This window comes from Hyperolius riggenbachi, chromosome 4 (assembly GCF_040937935.1).
Source record: "Hyperolius riggenbachi isolate aHypRig1 chromosome 4, aHypRig1.pri, whole genome shotgun sequence".
Taxonomy (NCBI): Eukaryota; Metazoa; Chordata; class Amphibia; order Anura; family Hyperoliidae; genus Hyperolius; species Hyperolius riggenbachi.
The window spans coordinates 57940448-57959080 of NC_090649.1; the positions used below are offsets into that span (position 1 = coordinate 57940448).

Consider the following 18633-nt stretch of genomic DNA (forward strand, 5'->3'; position numbering starts at 1 on the left):
TGTCAGCGCTCCTCCCTTTTATTCCCTAATAACTTTATTACTACTTATCACAAGAAAATGATCTATACCTCGTTTTTTTCGCCACCAATTAGGCTTTCTGTGGATAGTACATTTTGCTAAGAATTTTTTTATTCTAAATGCATTTTAATGAGAAAAACAGAAAAAAAAAGAAAAAAAATCATTATTTCTCAGTGTTCAGCCTTTATAGTTTTAAAATTAAACATTCTCCTGTGGATAAAACAAACACGTTTTATTTGCCCAGTGGCCCCGATAATTAAACCGTTTAGATTATGTCCCTACCACAATGTATGGCGACAGTATATTATTTTGAAATATAAGTGGTTATTTTTCTGTTTGTTCTGGCCATAATTACAAGCCCCTATGTAATAAATTAAAATTAATTTTCCCCCATAAAATATAGAATAAAAAAAGCTGAGTCCCTAAGGTAACTATTTATTTTTTTTTTTTAAGCTGATTTTTTTTTTTACAAGTGTTTTTTTTGGGGGGGAGGGTTGGAAGTGTAATTTTATTAATGATGTGTATATACTTGAAAATGTATGTATTTTGTAAGTGTAATATACTTTTTGGCCACAAGATGGCGCTGGTGAACACTCATAGGACGTGTTCACTTTTTTTTTTTTTTTTTTACACACTTTATTAAACTGTTACATTTCCTGTTTATGTGAATGGACGTAGCCGCTGTTCGCGGTCACGTCCATTCACTCCAGGCACTGCGATTGGGTAGAGGACTGTTCAGTCCTCTTCCCCAATCGCCCAGCACGGGATCCCGACGGTAATGGCGGCGGTAGCGGCGGACACACGGCGGTAGCAGCGGCGGGAATGCGCGACGTATTAAAACGTCATGTTGCTGTTAATAGCGGTAAGCATGACGTTTTAATACGTTAGGATGGCGGTAAATGGTTAAAGAGAATCTGTATTGTTAAAATCGCACAAAAGTAAACATACCAGTGCATTAGGGGACATCTCCTATTCCCCTCTGTCACAATTTCGCCACTCCCCGCCGCATTAAAAGTGGTTAAAAACAGTTTTAAAAGTTTGTTTATAAACAAACAAAATGGCCACCAAAACAGGAAGTAGGTTGATGTACAGTATGTCCACACATAGAAAATACATCCATACACAAGCAGGCTGTATACAGCCTTCCTTTTGAATCTCAAGAGATCATTTGTGTGTTTCTTTCCCCCTGCATCTCTCATGCACTGAAGTTTCAGGCTGCTCTTTTCTTCCTGCAAACAGCTTTGCCCTTGTCTGTAATTCCTCACTATGTGAAAGCCCAGCCAGCTCAGAGGACGATTTATCCAGCTTGTAAAAGATAAGAGAGAAGAGAGAAGCTGCTCTAATCTAAATAACACACAGGCAGTGTGCATAGAGGGGCCTGGAAGGGGAAGTTCATAGCAGAACCACAACACTGAAGAACTTGGCAGCCTTCCAGACACAGGCTGACAAGTCTGACAAGAGAGAGAAAAGTTGATTTATTACAGAGACTGTGATAGTACAAAGTGCTGCAGTAAGCCAGAACACATTAGAATAGCTTTTGGAACTTGTAGGATGATAAAAAACAGGATGCAATTTTTGTTACGGAGTCTCTTTAAATAATAGAGGCTTTCATAGAACCCACTAAATGTATCCACAATAAATTGTGGGTTGCTTCATTTATATTGCTGTAGGGATGAATCAGGTAGGGATATGGGGTTCCGATTGTCTGTTTCTTTAGTGCATCGTATCTTGCTTGTCCTCTTGTCTTATGAGCAGTGAGTAAACTTGGCTTTTTGAATAGGATAATTGTATCCATTTATTAGGATAGTTCTTTACTCCTACCTAAGAGCAAAGAATTCTTCCATTATCTGCAGGGAAATGTTTAGTTTTATAGTAACTCAAGTGTTTTGATTTTCCTAGCATTGCATTTTCTTTGTTAGTTGCGTTCCTAATGTTATGAATAAGCCCCTCACAAAAGAGCGCACCATACAGACCTCATTCCAGCTTCACTGTTCTCATTGCATTTGAGATGGTCTAACAATGATTCATGTATAATGTTCTGATACTCCAGTGAAAGCATCAGAGATTTGTTCGGCCTACAGGAAGACCTTTCTATGCTCTATAAAGTGATAGGAATCTCAGCATTTCTTCTTTTGGCTAAAAGACTCTTTACAGCAAAAAAGGTACTGCCAGAAAAAAAAACACTGGTAGCAGAACAGCATTCAAACAGTTAAACACAGCACTTTCTTTTTCAGTGGGAAGCTTAGCGCCATTCCGAACTTGAGGAAGTGATTACATTAGTAGCTGTTAAGAAAACAAACAAGATAACATAAACACTGTTAGCAGTGGCTCTGCTGTATACAAGGCCAAATGTGTACACAGGAGAAGACACCTTCTCACTGGATACATTGTAATATAGAAATACAGCAGCTATGCAATAAATTACAATGAAAGCTTTCAATGCAGATAAATTGTACTTCGGGAACTTGTAAATTGTAAACTGACAATAATATTTGTGCACAAAAGCAAGTATGTTAAGTGCAGTGTTCTCCCCAGGCTCTTTTAGCTGGGTGCTCCACCCAGCTAATTTTGGGGAGCACTCGCCTGCCATTGGCTCACCTCCTCCTCCTATGCTGTAAGCGGAGTTGCGCCGGCCCTGCATTCCCCAATCACACTCCGCCCGGCTACTTTTTCATGCCACCCGGCTGGAAAAAAAATCTGGGGAGAACACTGTAAGTGTATGGGTAATAAAAAGTAGCAAAACATATTTTTACTGAATGTTACGTCAGAGTTTTATCCCTCTTTAAATGCCTAGAGTCCGTTTCCACTAAACTATTTTCTAGGTGTGAATTTGCATGCGTGTGCAAATTGCATCTTTGCATGCAAATTCACATGCATAATTACTGATAATTTTTGTCTGTGTTAAGTACATTTTGTATGTGTATTGATAGCAGCATTCTGCTATCTCGCAGGTGGTCGAAGAATGTGGAACACATAGGACCCGAACTGCTCTTCCTGCAGAGTAAAGTCAGTGAGGTCCTCGGAGGAAGCGGGTATAATTCCGACCGGCTGAGCACGCCCTACGTTCCCCAGCTGACAGGTGAGAGCATCACCAGTAGTAGGACTGCTGAATGACATGGAAAGATATTTTTTAAGAACTATATATTAAAAAAGCCTTGTGGAGCTCTGATTTTGTAGTAACTTTCCGTGAAGGTAAGGTAAGTTTCACTTTAGGACCAAGTGGGCATGGGGGGCGGGGGAGTGTATGGAGATGGGAGGAGGAGTTGGATATACAGTATACAGGTAGTCACCGACTTATGAACGCCCGACTTATGAAAGGGCCCGCCAATATGAACGGCATGTATTCTATGTTTCCATGGGAACAAGTCAAAAAATGTTTTCAAATTGGACTTGTAGTTTTTGAGAAAATCGATTTTAAAAAATTCTAAGAAAAAAATGTCTTTTAAACTTATTTGTGCTATGAGAGTTTGGATCATTACCGTAACTCATTTTCTTTAGTTTTTTTTTTTTTGTAAAGAGAAACTAATCAAAATAACTTTATGAATAAAATTGCCCAATTTTTTTTTACAAAATTAATCCTACTAATATAATAAATGGGAAAGTTTGGATGTTTGTTACTCGATCACGCAAAAATGGCTGAACGGATTTGAATGAAATTTGGCACACACATAGTACATTACCTGGAATAACATATAGGATACTTTTTATTCCCATAACCAAAAAGGGGGCGGAGACCAATACAAATGTCACTGGAAAATGTAAACTGCAGCCATTCTTACACTGTTAATGGCAGGGTGTCAAACTTTTCACAGTTGGTCGTTGGGTGACTGGGATTAATATTCAGAAAGATGGGTGGAGTCTATAAAAGCCAATCAAAATTAACCTATTGATTTTCAAGGGGAATATTTACATTGCTGCCATTCTTGCACTGTTAATGGCACAAGCTTCAAACCTGGTACAGTTGGTCATTGGGTGACTGGAGTTCAATTTCAGAAAAGGGGTGGAGCCACAAACAGCCAATTAGATTTGTTTCGTTTCAATGCAAATTATTGATGCCAAACACCGCAAAGATCACAAACTTGGTAATTGATTAATTGTGTGTTAGGGTTAGAAAAGTAGGCACAGCCAACACCAGCCAAATACATTAGCGGGCAACGCCGGGTCATAAGTGGGCGGAGACAAATACAAATTTTACTGGGAAAATGTAAACAGCAGCCATTCTTACACTGTTAATGGTAGGGTTCTCAAACTTTGCACAGTTGGTTACTGGGTGACTGGGATTAATATTCAGAAAAGTGGGTGGAGTCTATGAAAGCCAATCAAAATTAACCTATTGATTTGCAAGGCTAATATTTACATTGCTGCCATTCTTGCACTGTTAATGGCACAAGCCTCAAACCTGGTACAGTTGGTTATTGGGTGATTAGGGTTCAATTTGAGAAAGGGGGTGGAGACACAAACAGCCAATTAGATTTGTTTCATTCCAATGCAAATTATTGATGCCAAACACTGCAAAGCTCACAAACTTGGTAATTGAGTAATTGATTAATTGTGCGTTAGGATTAGAAAAGTGGGCACAGCCAACACCAGCCAAATACATAAGCGGGCAACGCCGGGTCATAAGTGGGCGGAGACAAATACAAATTTTACTGGGAAAATGTAAACAGCAGCCATTCTTACACTGTTAATGGTAGGGTTCTCAAACTTTGCACAGTTGGTTACTGGGTGACTGGGGTTAATATTCAGAAAAGTGGGTGGAGCCTACAAAAGGCAATCAAAAATGTCCTATTGATTTTTAAGGGGAATATTTCATTGCTGCCATTCTTGCACTGTTAATGGCACAAGCCTCAAACCTGGTACAGTTGCTCATTGCGTGACTGGGGTTTACATTTATAAAACTGGGTGGAGCCACACACAGCCAATATGATTTGTTTCATTTTAATGCAGGTTATGGATGCCAAAGACCGCAAAGCTCACAAACTTGGTCATTGAGTAATTGATTAATTGTGTGTTAGGGTTAGGAAAAGTGGGCGCAGCCAACACCTGCAAAATACTTAATCGGGCAATGCTGGGTCATCACCAGTAGGCGGAGACAAATGCAAATTTCACTGAGAAAATGTAAACTGCAGCAATTCTTACACTTTTAATGGTAGGGTTCTCAAACTTTGCACAATTGGTCACTGGGTGACTGGGATTAATATTCAGAGAAGTGGGTGGAGCCTACAAAAGCCAATCAAAATTCACCTATTGATTTTCAAGGGGAATATGTAATTGCTACCATTCTTGCACTGTTAATGGCACAAGCCTTAAACCTGGTACAGTTGGTCATTGGGTGACTGGGGTTCAAATTCAGACAAAGGGGTGGAGCCACAAACAGCCAATCAGATTTGTTTAATCTCAATGCAAATTATTGATGCCAAAGACCGCAAAGCTCACAAACTTAGTTATTGAGTAATTGTGTGTTAGGGGTAGAAATAGTAGGTGGAGCCAACACCAGCCAAATACATACCTGAACAATGTTAGGAAATAAGTGGGTGGAGAAAAATACAAATTTCTTTGCGGAAATGTAAACTGCAGTCATTCTTACACTGTTAATGGTAGGGTTTTTAAACTTTGCACAGTTGTTTACTGGGTGACTGGGATTAATATTCAGAAAAGTGGGTGGAGCCTATAAAAGCCAATCAAAATCCACCTATTGATTTTTAAGGGGAATATTTAATTGCTGCCATTCTTGCACTGTTAATCACCTGTACCTGGTACAGTTGGCCATTGGGTGATTGGGGTTCAAATTCAGAAAGGGTGGAGCCACATCCAATCAGATTAATTTTATTTCATTGCAAATTATTGATGCCAAAGACCGCAAAGCTCACATACTTGGTCATTAAGTAATTGTGTGTTAGGGTTAGGAAAAGTGGGCAGAGCCAACACTAGCCAAATACATACCCGGGCAACGCCGGGCGTCCAGCTAGTTTACAATATAAATGATTTAGTCAGTGTTAGCCCATTGTAAAATCTTTACGCTCTCTAATTTACCTTCTGAAATTTAGCACAGTTGGCGACATCTGCCAGGTGATATCTCTGCAGTTCCCTTTACTGAGAGTTCTAAAGCCAATAGAAAAGATCTCTGGTCTCCCAGAATGCTCAGAGAGGCGGGGTAGAATTTCACATAATAAAAGCCTAGGCTAAGCCTTAGTGGAAGGGCTACATACCAATATATGGCAAAATATGGATATAGGAAGTGTTTCTGATACTGAAAACAGGATATGTAATATAAAGGGTGGGTATCCTGAATATTCTTTCGTATGTCGTTATGGTTCTTTTTTAACTTTGATACTGCTGTAAAAGGGGTGGTTTAGCTCTTTTTACATGTACTAGGTAGGTAGGCACAGCTTTTTATGAAAAGGGTACCTTCCAAAATAATGTTGAGAAACCCTGTATTTTATAGTAGACTATTCATTTCTACCTGCTGATAGAATATCAAGTCTTTCATAAATGATAGAATACCCAAGCAGCTTGGGGTGACCCAGAACCACTAGCAAAGTATAGGGAACTAAAACAGATCGAAAAAGCCCTCCTACTAAAAAAAGCAATACTCAGTGTGGTTTGGTCTTCTTAAGACAGAAGGTACTTGTGATAATTCAGCTTTACGTGAGTGATTGTGGTCTCCCACAATGCATCACAACTGAACATGCAAATTATCTCTTTGTGCCGCTAAAGCCAGGCTTACATCCGTAACCGCATAGCGAGCCCATAGCTCATACACTTTACAGAGCCACATCAACCCAACATGCAAACAGCCTGTTTGGGACTGTTTGTCTTCATCAGCGCATGACAGGGATAGATATGGCTCAATGGGAAAGGGCATGGTGGTTACTTAACAGGTAGAGTTGATTAGAAAGCAGCTGTGTCCCTTGCACTTGCGTAGCAAGGGTGAGTCACCAACAGATGCCCTTGGTAAAGGGGCTCATACACTTACCGTTTTTCCCGCCGATACACAGCCGATTCGATCACTGTGATCGAATCGGTTGTGAAATCGTCACGCAAACGCTGACCAAACGATCAATTTCCGTCCGAAATCAATGGTTCTCGTCGATTCCCGTTGTTCTTGTCCGTGCGCAAGATTTCGCTCGATCGCCGGTGGGTCGGGAGTGTGCCGATAGCGGCGTTCGAATACCCGACGACCGACGCAATACAGCGGCAATACATTACCTCTTCCGCCGGCTCAAGTCCCCTGGTCAACGCTGTTCCGTCTCCGCGCTGGGCTCCGATTCCAGCAGGCCTCACTTCTTCCTGTCCCGGCAGGAAGTTTAAACAGTAGAGCGCCCTCTACTGTTTAAACTTCCCCCAGCAGGAAGTAAAGTGAAGCTGGAGGAGCCCAGACCGGAGAAGAGACAGCGGAGACCGGGGGACTCGCGCCAGCCAGAGCAGGTAATGTATAGCTGGCGGCAGCGGCAGCTCCACAGATGGTGAATCGATTTCATGCTGAAATCGATTCATAATCTGTTTGCAGTAAAGGCAGCCATACGATCCCTCTCTGATCAGATTCGATCAGAGAGGGATCTATCTGCTGGTCAATCTGATGGCAAATCGACCAGTGTATGGCCACCTTAATGCTGGATACACACCATGCGTTTCCGCGTTCGTTGCGTCCGTCGATACGCATCGATTTGATTATTTCCGACATGTCCAATTCACGTTTCGATGGATTGTTAGGTCGATTTGCCATACTTTACATGGCAATCGACCTAAAAATCATCGAAATGCGTTTGAAAATGCTCGGAAATAATCGAATCGACGCGTATCAACGGATGCATTCGACGCGGAAACGCATGGTGTGTATTCAGCATAAGAGGAAAAGCTGGCAGATCACTTAGATGAAATAGAAGCTTTGTAAGCCTATCAAACAGCTACTTTGAAGTCTGTGGTTACAAATGTTCTGCAGCCATTCAGAAGAGGAACTTCAAGGACAACACTAAGCACTTTCTCATTGTCTCGTAGATGAAGACCGCCTGTCAAAGAGGAAGAGTATCGGAGATACAATGTCCCTCCAAGTGGAAGTTGAGTCGAGGAACAGTCCAGAGAAGGAGGAGGTAATGCTTCTGCTCTGCTGATGTGTATATATAGTATAATGCTGCCCTTAGATCCTGGAATGAAGCTGTCTTAGGAGCATGACTCTCTTCAATAGATGGTTGAAAAGATCTTTGGACCTCATAAAACACTATAGTCTTTTTCATGCTGAACTTCCTGCTTTCATTCATTAGAAACCATGACATTATTTCTGTACTGCTTGCCTGGGTGTAGAGTGCAGGTACAAGATACAGCCCACCCGCATACATAACTTCTGTCTTGGTTTAGAAAAAAGAGGGACTGATTGGAACCCTCCTTTGGACTTCATTGTTACATCTGTGCCCATTGAGGAAAATGTTCTGCACCTCCTCTCTAAGAGACGGGTGACACTAGAATAGGAGGTGAGGGACATGCCATTCTTACTCAGGGTAGGTAGTTATTTACCTTCTCAGTGTTCGGGGCCTTCTAGTGCTGGATAACCGGGACGGAGGAGGATGGGGAAGCTTTCTTAGGATCCGGAGGCTTCCCCCTACCAAGGTAAGTACCCCATCCCCCCAGGGCAGTTGTTTTGCTTACAGAACTTCTTTAATCAACTCTAAACTGTATTCTTGTCTTTTAAATTGATAGGTTTCCTATTTTCAAATGTTAAAATGAAGAAAATGCAGAGATGATAAAAAGGACCAGTGTGTTTTAAATAATAAAATTACATATTTTGCTTATGAATTCTTCGTGGTGTGCATGATAAAGGGTGTAGTGAGGGCATGACTAGGGGTATCTCTTTATCTCAGAATGTTGGGAGGTATGTGTAGGTTCTTATGTCCTCTCCCCCATAAACACGACCTAATTGTCAATGTTTGTCCATTGTAAAATCTTTGCTCACCCTGATTTACATTCTGAAATGTGGGTACATCTGATGCCGGTGCAGGACAGTTTACCTGATGACCGCTCTCCCTGCTGTTACTAAACTCCCCAACGGTGTTAAAGAGACTACGAGCACCTCTCATGGGCATGCCTTTAAGACAGACGACTTCCAACAATATCGTGCTATGACCCCTCTGGAGGAGCCTCTTGCAATGGCCATGCGTGTCACTTCCTCTTCCTGCTTCATTTAGTGATGCACTTCTCTAACAGAGAAGACAGGGGTGACCCGGAAGTTATAACAGCCAAGATGGCAGCCACAATTTTTAAATTGAAATCGGAAAAATTATTTGGTGTAGAACGATTCAGGCCGTTCAAATGAAAGAGGAGAGCACAAGCTACAGAACGGTATGCATCTTCAAGTACTTTGCAGTACTGGTCGGAGTATTAAAGGCATACTCAGGAGAGGTGCTCGGAGTCCCTTTAAATAGTATTCCCCCTCGGAGTGGTTGAAACCGGGATGGAGATGTAATTCGGGATCTGGCAACTGCCGGAGCCCCGAATTATCCTTTACGTTGGGCCGTGCAGCATAGCATTGTTGCTCTGACGGCACCCAGCTTCGGCATTGAACACCGGGCGCCGAAATGGACTGCTCCACTGAAATCTATCAGTGATGCCGGGATCAATACTGCATGCAAGGGAAATCACTGTGGGATTTGTTTTGCTTTTTATTATCCCTCTGTGAAGTGAGCAGGGTCATCACATGATCTCCCAGAGTGCTCTGGGGCAAAAGGCTGTGTGACATCACATCCTAGGCTAAACATCACTAAGAGGGCGGAGTTACATACAGGGCCGGATTTGTACTTACCAGTGCCCTAGGGCTGCTGTCACCAAGCGCCCCCCGCCACCACCACCACCACCACCAAAAAACATTCTGTCCAACTATCTGACTAGCGATCACTGGTTCGAATGGGCTCATTTCAGTTGTGCTGCTGTGCCCCTCATTGAACAAAGAATCAGTGGATGCTCTGTCCTCTCACGATGGAAATTTGCGCTCCTGCTCGAATGTGCACAGCACCCGATAGTGTTCTGGGAATGCATACTTGAGAAATTACGCTGATGTATGATCGGTACTCGTCAAGAATGCATAACACTGTACCGGCCTTGGTTGCTGTGCACATCTGGGCAGGAGCAGAAAATTACAGGGAGAGCAAGTGGCCAGAGCATGCGCTGCTTCTTTGTCCTCTGCGCGACTGGCTGCAGTCAGAGCCACAGACAGGTGACAGGGAGCGCGAGTGGCCAGAGCATGCGCTGCTTCTTGGTCCTCTGTGCGACTGGCTGCAGTCAGAGCCACAGACAGGTGGCAGGGAGAGCGAGTGGCCAGAGCATGCGCTGCTTCTTGGTCCTCTGTGCGACTGGCTGCAGTCAGAGCCACAGACAGGTGACAGGGAGCGCGAGCGGCCAGAGCATGCGCTGCTTCTTTGTCCTCTGTGCGACTGGCTGCAGTCAGAGCCACAAACAGGTGGCAGGGAGAGCAAGTGGCCAGAGCATGCACTGCTTCTTTGTCCTCTGTGCGACTGGCTGCAGTCAGAGCCACAGACAGGTGACAGGGAGAGCGAGTGGCCAGAGCATGCGCTGCTTCTTTGTCCTCTGTGCGACTGGCTGCAGTCACAGCCACAGACAGGTGGCAGGGCAGTGCAATGGAGAAAAGCCCAAACAAAACAGAGAACAGGTAAGTAGCAAACATCCTGTCAAGACCCACTTTGGATGTTTGGTTGTAATTAGTGTGGACCTGAACTCAGAACTTCCTCTCTGCTCTAAAAGATACTCAACAACATAACCTTTAAAGAAAAAACATTTCTTTGTTACAGCTGATACAAATCCTGCAATAAATAGACAGTGTGTCTAATTCCTACTTTCATGGAAGCAAATATATTAACATCTTGTGCTTTAAAATAAGCTTATATGCTGTGGCAGTCAGGTGACACAGGGAAGATATCAAATTTGTGATTAGACACAGATGTGGAAGAATTCGAAAGGCTCTCTAAATACATACATGGTGCATGTCTCTGCATGGTTTCCTTCTGTCCTGTGCAAGAGTTCAGCTCCACTTTAAAGCATCTGAATAACATTTATTTATATTTGCTGAAAAATCTACGTATCTCTTTTGAATGCTGAATGTACATATGGTGGTGTGCTCTAACATATAGGCAGTATACAGGAACAAAGTCTGAAGAAGGCTTATTAGCAGAAAGATTACTCTTTTTCTTTTAAGTCAATAAATGGTATCACCCTGATTCAAAACTCTCTGCTTTTGCTGATGGCTAAGATGGTACAATGTTCTACTGCTACAGGAAAGCAGAAGGATGCCAATTCATACACACTAGCATTGAGGTAGTAACAGCTCAGGTGACTGTGACAGTTTAGCAATGAAAGGGAAGCATACAGCATTTTTATTCCAGGCTGCAGCAGTTCTCATAGATGGTCGGAGATGAAGGACAGAAAATGAGTCAGGAAAGAGTTAACTTAAGCAGAGACCAGATCACTGGCTAGGAAGAAAAAAAAGCAATAAATTACGGCTAGATAAGAAAGTGTAATTTACAACTGCTGGGGTCAGTGTTACAGCTCTAAAAGAGAAGGCGAAGAAACTAGCAGAAATGTTTGTGAATGCCTGCATTAGAACTCAGCGGAACTTAGTTTTATCTTCTTTGTAATGTAAATCCCTGGTATTTCTCACATCCACTTGTACTGTATGTCGATCCATATAAATAATTGGATCATCAGGTGACAGTTATGATTGATCCTGATTGTTATAACACATCAGGAAGTGAGATGTGCAGGGATTGGGGAACTCTGGAATTCCTCTATTACTGCAGAGCAGGGTGCTGGCTGGCTGCGCTGCGGGAACAGAGGAGATGATTTACTTTGACATATGACCTCTTCTCTCTCCAAGTCATGCCGCCCTTCTGATCTTATCTGATTTTATCGCCCTAGGCCATGGCCTCTTTGGCCTTTGCAGAAATCCGGGCCTGGTTACATAGCAGCGTACAGCAATATATAGTTGTAGGTAGCATTCATGATGCTAAAACCAGGATAAATAACAAAAATGGTTCTACTTAATTATTTTATGTTCTGCTCAGAAGGTGAAATATATTAATCCAAACCCATCCTGGTCTCTAAATGTGGCCATACACTTATAGATTTGCAGCAGATTCGACCATCAGATAGATTTCTGGCAGATGCTTGTCAAGGTGAATCTGACAGGAATCTATCTGATGTGTGCCACACACTAGGAACAGATTTTCAATAGATTTCAGAATGAAATCTATTGGAAATCTATCTGAATGCATTATTGGACCATTAGATCCACTGCAACGCTATAGGCCATCTTTCTGCTGCCAGCAACAGATCGACCTACATTTTCCATCCAGTCAGATAGATCAATTCCATCAAAATTGTTCGAAATCGGCGCCAAACCGATCAATCGATAGATTTGAAAGAATTGATTTCTGATCGATCAATTGATGGCTGAAATCGACCAGTGTATGGGCCCTTTAAAGCCCCCTCTACACCATACAATTCCAAACGCGATCGATCGAATTCGAATGGATCGATTAAATCCGACATGTCCGATCGGGATTAGATCGGTAGTGTGGTCGATTTTGCATAGTTATCAATGCAAAATCAACCACACTACCGATCGAATCCAGATCGGACATGCCGGATTTAATTGATCCAATCGAATTCGATCGATCGCGTGTGGAATTGTGTGGTGTAGAGGGGGCTTAAAGGGACTCTGAGCAGTGCAAAAACTATGGAAAGATGCAGATCATTTTAAAGCTCTCTTTCTCCTCTTTCCAATGATATATAAACCCTACGCCTTTTAGTTTTCGCTATTTTCGCGATTGAAATTGCCGAATGGAGCTGCTGACTTTAGGAAAAAGTCGCCCTGTGTAATACAATGTAACTATGGACTATATCAACTATATCATTTTAAAGCTCTCTTTCTCCTCTTTCTGACGACCCCTAAATCGTTGCCCTATGCCTTTTAGATTTCTCTATTTTTGCGATCTAAAAACAAATAAATAAACAAATATCAACCCCAAAAAGCCCAATTGGTGGTGAAAAAAAACAAAATATAGATCATTTCATTGTGATTAGTAGCTAAGTTAAGCTATTGGCAAATGAAAGGGATGAGCACTGAAAGGTGCAAATCGCTCTTGTCCGATAGGGTAAAAACGCCTTTGGGGTAAAGTGGTTAAAGAAAAAACATTTCTTTATTACAGGTGATAGAAATCCTGCAATAAATCTACAGTGTGGTTACTGCCTGCTTTTATGAAAGTAGGCTGATTGTTAATATCCTGTGTGAGATTTAAATTACAGTTGTAATTAGACACAAATGAGGGAGAATTAGACAGGCTAAACTAATACTGACGGGGTGCATTTCTCTGTTTTCCTTCTGTCCTGTGCAAGAGTTCAGATCCGCTTTAAGTGAAAATAAGCTTATTATCCTGAATAGTTTTATATGTTTTATATGTTTTGCTTCAGTCATCTATTTTTGTAAAAGCTTTGGTACTTATCCGTTAGCCGGGCGCATCCGGCAGGTGGCGCTAATTACTATTCCCCCTCCAGGCCGACATGGATAGTAGGGAAAGATGCAACTCTGGTGGAGTTTTGTCGCCACCTGCCGGATGCGCCCGGCTAACGGATAAGTACCAAAGCTTTTTCTGAGGCCATATCTGTAACAGTAGCAGAGACAACAATTAACACCTGAACCAAACGATTTGTCCATTGAGATTTCCCAACCATTTTTTGTTCCTTTGAACAATAGTGACATGTTTCCATTTTCTCTCCCATCAGAAGGCTCCAGCAGAAGAGATCACCTTCGAAACACTGAAGAAAGCAATAGGTGAGCAATGGAACAGGTTGAATTCATTGGTTAGTTTTATGCCATTATCAGAAACACAGCTCTCAGCAAAGCAAATTGCAGAGTTGTGTATGTATGGCAGTGAAGGGATAAGAGCAGGGTGCTTGTGCAGGCAGAGGAGGGGGTAAGAGCAGGGTGGCTGTGCAGGCAGTGAAGGGATAAGAGCAGGGTGCTTGTGCAGGCAGAGGAGGGGGTAAGAGCAGGGTGGCTGTGCAGGCAGAGAAGAGGTAAGAGCAGGGTGGCTGTGCAGGCAGAGAAGAGGTAAGAGCAGGGTGGCTGTGCAGGCAGAGAAGAGGTAAGAGCAGGGAGGCTGTGCAGGCAGAGAAGGGATAAGAGCAGGGTGGCTGTGCAGGCAGAGAAGGGATAAGAGCAGGGTGGCTGTGCAGGCAGAGAAGAGGTAAGAGCAGGGTGCCTGTGCAGGCAGAGAAGAGGTAAGAGCAGGGTGCCTGTGCAGGCAGAGAAGGGGTAAGAGCAGGGTGCCTGTGCAGGCAGAGAAGGGGTAAGAGCAGGGTACCTGTGCAGGCAGAGAAGAGGTAAGAGCAGGGTGGCTGTGCAGGCAGAGTAGAGGTAAGAGCAGGGTGGCTGTGCAGGCAGAGAAGGGATAAGAGCAGGGTGGCTGTGCAGGCAGAGAAGAGGTAAGAGCAGGGTGCCTGTGCAGGCAGAGAAGAGGTAAGAGCAGGGTGCCTGTGCAGGCAGAGAAGGGGTAAGAGCAGGGTGCCTGTGCAGGCAGAGAAGAGGTAAGAGCAGGGTGCCTGTGCAGGCAGAGAAGAGGTAAGAGCAGAGTGGCTGTGCAGGCAGAGAAGAGGTAAGAGCAGGGTGGCTGTGCAGGCAGAGAAGAGGTAAGAGCAGGGTGCCTGTGCAGGCAGAGAAGAGGTAAGAGCAGGGTGCCTGTGCAGGCAGAGAAGAGGTAAGAGCAGGGTGGCTGTGCAGGCAGAGAAGGGGTAAGAGCAGGGTGCCTGTGCAGGCAGAGAAGAGGTAAGAGCAGGGTGCCTGTGCAGGCAGAGAAGAGGTAAGAGCAGGGTGGCTGTGCAGGCAGAGAAGAGGTAAGAGCAGGGCGCCTGTGCAGGCAGAGAAGAGGTAAGAGCAGGGTGCCTGTGCAGGCAGAGAAGAGGTAAGAGCAGGGTGGCTGTGCAGGCAGAGAAGAGGTAAGAGCAGGGTGGCTGTGCAGGCAGAGAAGAGGTAAGAGCAGGGTGGCTGTGCAGGCAGAGAAGAGGTAAGAGCAGGGTGGCTGTGCAGGCAGAGAAGAGGTAAGAGCAGGGTGGCTGTGCAGGCAGAGAAGAGGTAAGAGCAAGGTGGCTGTGCAGGCAGAGAAGAGGTAAGAGCAGGGTGCAGAGAAGAGGTAAGAGCAGGGTGGCTGTGCAGGCAGAGAAGAGGTAAGAGCAGGGTGGCTGTGCAGGCAAAGAAGAGGTAAGAGCAGGGTGCCTGTGCAGGCAGAGAAGAGGTAAGAACAGGGTGCCTATGCAGGCAGAGGAAGGGGTAAGAGCAGGGTGGCTGTGCAGGCAGAGGAGGGAGTAAAAGCAGAGTGGCTGTGCAGGCAGAGGAGGGGGTAAAAGCAGGGTGGCTGTGCAGGCAGAGGAGGGGGTAAAAGCAGCGTGCCTGTGCAGGCAGAGGAGGGGGTAAGAGCAGGGTGGCTGTGCAGGCAGAAGAGGGGGTAAAAGCAGGGTGGCTGTGCAGGCAGAGGAGGGAGTAAAAGCAGAGTGGCTGTGCAGGCAGAGGAGGGGGTAAAAGCAGGGTGGCTGAGCAGGCAGAGGACGGGGGTAAAAGCAGGGTGGCTGTGCAGGCAGAGGACGGGGGTAAGAGCAGAGTGGCTGTGCAGGCATAGGAGGGAGTAAGAGCAGAGTGCCTGTGCAGGCAGAGAATGTATGATAATGAGATAATATGATAGGAGGAGTAGACAGTCCAATGTTTTCAAAACTGTGTCAAAAATGTCATCTTCTGCACTTGTCTTACTTTGGTTTTTTGAAACCTGAACTAAGAGCATAATGGAAAGAAGCATTATTACTTCTGCTTGCCTGGCTCCATGTCCATCCGATGACTCTACTACTATCTGTGTTACTGACAGGGACGGATTTAAGCCAAGGCCTCATAGGCCATGGCCTAGGGCACCACAGGATCAAGGGTGGGTAGGCAGAAGGCCATACTGGGGTGAAGGAGGGCCACCTGGCTACCTTTACTGGAGGATGGGGAGTCATCAGGTCCCTCTTTTGGAAGGACAGTCCCTCTTTGGGAGCCCTGTATCTCTGTCCCTCTTTCCTCCTCATTTGTCCCTCTTTCAGGACTTTGTCCCTCCTTTCTATGTAAATATATGTATTTCTACTAAAAAATGTGTTTGATTGACTCTAAACTTTATTCCCATCCTTTAAATTGATATATTATTAATTTTAAAATGATAATATGGAGTGAAATGAACCAGGATAGAAAGGACCAGTGTGGTTTGAATTTTAAAACAACATATTTTTCTTATGAAATCTTTATGGTATGCGTGACTAGGGGGCGTGCCAGGGGCGTGATTAGGGTGTGGCAGGGGCGTGGCTTAAATGTCCATCTTTCGCATATCAAAAAGTTGGGAGGTATGCATCTGGCTGCCTATAATGAAGGGTGGTGGCTGCTGACCGTGGCTTGGGTGGCAAAGAGTAAAAATCTGGCCCCGGTTACTGACCTTGGGTGATTCTGCAGATCAGAAGTTCTAACTCTTGCTGCAGCTGATTCTGACACTGCTGATGCCAAAAGATTAGCAAGACAGACTGAAGCTTTTTATTTTCTTTATAGGAAAAACAGATGGAGGCAGCTCCCATATTCCTCTTGAGTTCTTGTACCCTTCAGTCCTCCTTGTGTTGCTCAGTCATGCTACGTAGAATGTATTGTTAGCTTGAGTTGCATGTTTCATTACGTTTATCTGTGAGCGATTTTCACCTGAGTGTTTTCTTCCTGCAGTGGACAGCGTAGCCGTGGAGGAGCAGGAGCGGGAGAGGAGGCGGCAGGTGGTGGAGAAGTTCCAGAAGGCTCCGTTTGAGGAGATCGCCGCACACTGCGGGGCCCGGGTGAGAATCTCACAATGAAAATGACATCACTGCTCCAAAATAAAATGTGTGTAATGTACAAACCTTGCGCAAGGCCAGGATTACACTATACCGCAAACGCAGCGTATGTGTAAACCGCATGGTAATGCTTGTTCAGGGGCTATGGCTAAAAGTATTAGAGGCAGAGAATAAGCAGGACAGCCAGGCAATGTGTATTGCTTAAAAGAAAATAAATGTGGCAGCCTCCACATACCTCTTGCTTTAGTTGTCCTTTAAAGCGGTAGGATCAGCTATACTATGCCAAGGAAAACAACACATATATAAGTAGATAAATACTTGATCTACTTACATAACACATGTATTATACTGTCCACATTTTGATTTCAGTGAATGTTATATAGTAAATTACGAGAATTCTGTTCCTGGTGGGGGCCATGTCTTTTGCCCACAGTTAAGTCTAACTCGTAATGTCATTTCTGCCCTTTACTTTTTTTCTTGTCTCCTCCAATCGCTGAGTCACCTCACCCTTGCTTGTAAACACAAGTGAGTAGGGGATTAGGTTTCAGATAAGAAGCTGGCAGGGAAATAAAGGGAAGAGAAGGAATAGATTATAGATAAAAAGAACCTCCAGCATGCAATTCTTTGGCACGACTACTAAAGGGCCAGTGTTCCTTAAGTATGTGATAACTCCAAATCATAACAGCAGAAAGAGTTTTGAATGCAGGATTAGCATCTTTATCACTTAATACACTCAGACCAGTTGCTGTTGAAATTTGATTTTTATGGTGACGATACAACTTTAAAGGAGAACTGAAGAGAGGTATATGGAGGCTGCCATGTTTATTTCCTTTTAAGCAATACCAGTTGCCTGGCAGCCCTGCTGATCCTCTGCCTCTAATACTATTAGCCATAGCCCCTGAACAAGCATGCAGCAAATCAGGTGTTTCAGACTTTCAGATCTGACAAAACTAGCTGCATGCTTGTTTCTGGTGTTATTCAGATACTACTGCAGAGAAATAGACCAGCAGGACTGCCAGGCAACTGGTATTGATTAAAAGGAAATAAATATGGCAGCCTCCGTATATCTCTTACTTCAGTTCCCCTTTAATGTGCAACCTACTTTACTAAAAATTTGGAAAAGTGTGTAAAACATATAGATAAAAAAGTGATTTGTAAATCATTTAATTTCTATATTTAATGCAAGAAATAAAAAGACAATAGATCAAATACTAAAGAAAATGTTATTGATTCGTGGACAATATAGACTACCGTATATACTCGCAAGCAAGCCGACCCGCATATAAGCCGACCCCCCCCAACTTTTTCCTGAAAAACCAGGAAAAAATGATTGACCCTCATATAAGCCGGGGGGTAGGAAATGCTGGCCGTGTGATCCCCCCCAGTGTGTCCCAGTATAGTTAGTATAGTGGCCAGTATGGGTAGGTAGTGCCCAGTATAGCTAGTGAAGTGCACGGTATAGCTAGTATAGTGCCCGGTATAGCTAGTATAGTGCACAGTATAGGTAGTATAGTGCACAGTATAGGTAGTATAGTGCTCGGTATAGCTAGTATAGTGCCCCAGTATAGCTAGTATAGTGCTCGGTATAGCTAGTATAGTGCCCAGTATAGTTAGTATAGTGCCCAGTATAGCTAGTAAAGTGCCCGGTATAGCTAGTATAGTGCCCAGTATAGGTAGTATAGTGCCCCAGTATAGCTAGTATAGTGCCCGGTATAGCTAGTATAG

General features: G+C 43.8%; 1 protein-coding gene across 10 annotated transcripts in view; it reads left to right on the plus strand.

Moving 5' to 3' along the window:
* EFR3B (EFR3 homolog B) overlaps positions 1 to 18633 on the plus strand; it is a 417050-nt gene that overhangs the window by 384695 nt on the left and 13722 nt on the right. For all 10 annotated transcript variants that reach the window (XM_068280081.1, XM_068280088.1, XM_068280080.1 and 7 more), the window contains 4 exons: positions 2970 to 3097; positions 8017 to 8108; positions 13804 to 13852; positions 16805 to 16911. In XM_068280081.1, coding sequence (XP_068136182.1) covers positions 2970 to 3097; positions 8017 to 8108; positions 13804 to 13852; positions 16805 to 16911 — 376 coding nt within the window. The remainder of the gene's footprint in view (positions 1 to 2969; positions 3098 to 8016; positions 8109 to 13803; positions 13853 to 16804; positions 16912 to 18633) is intronic.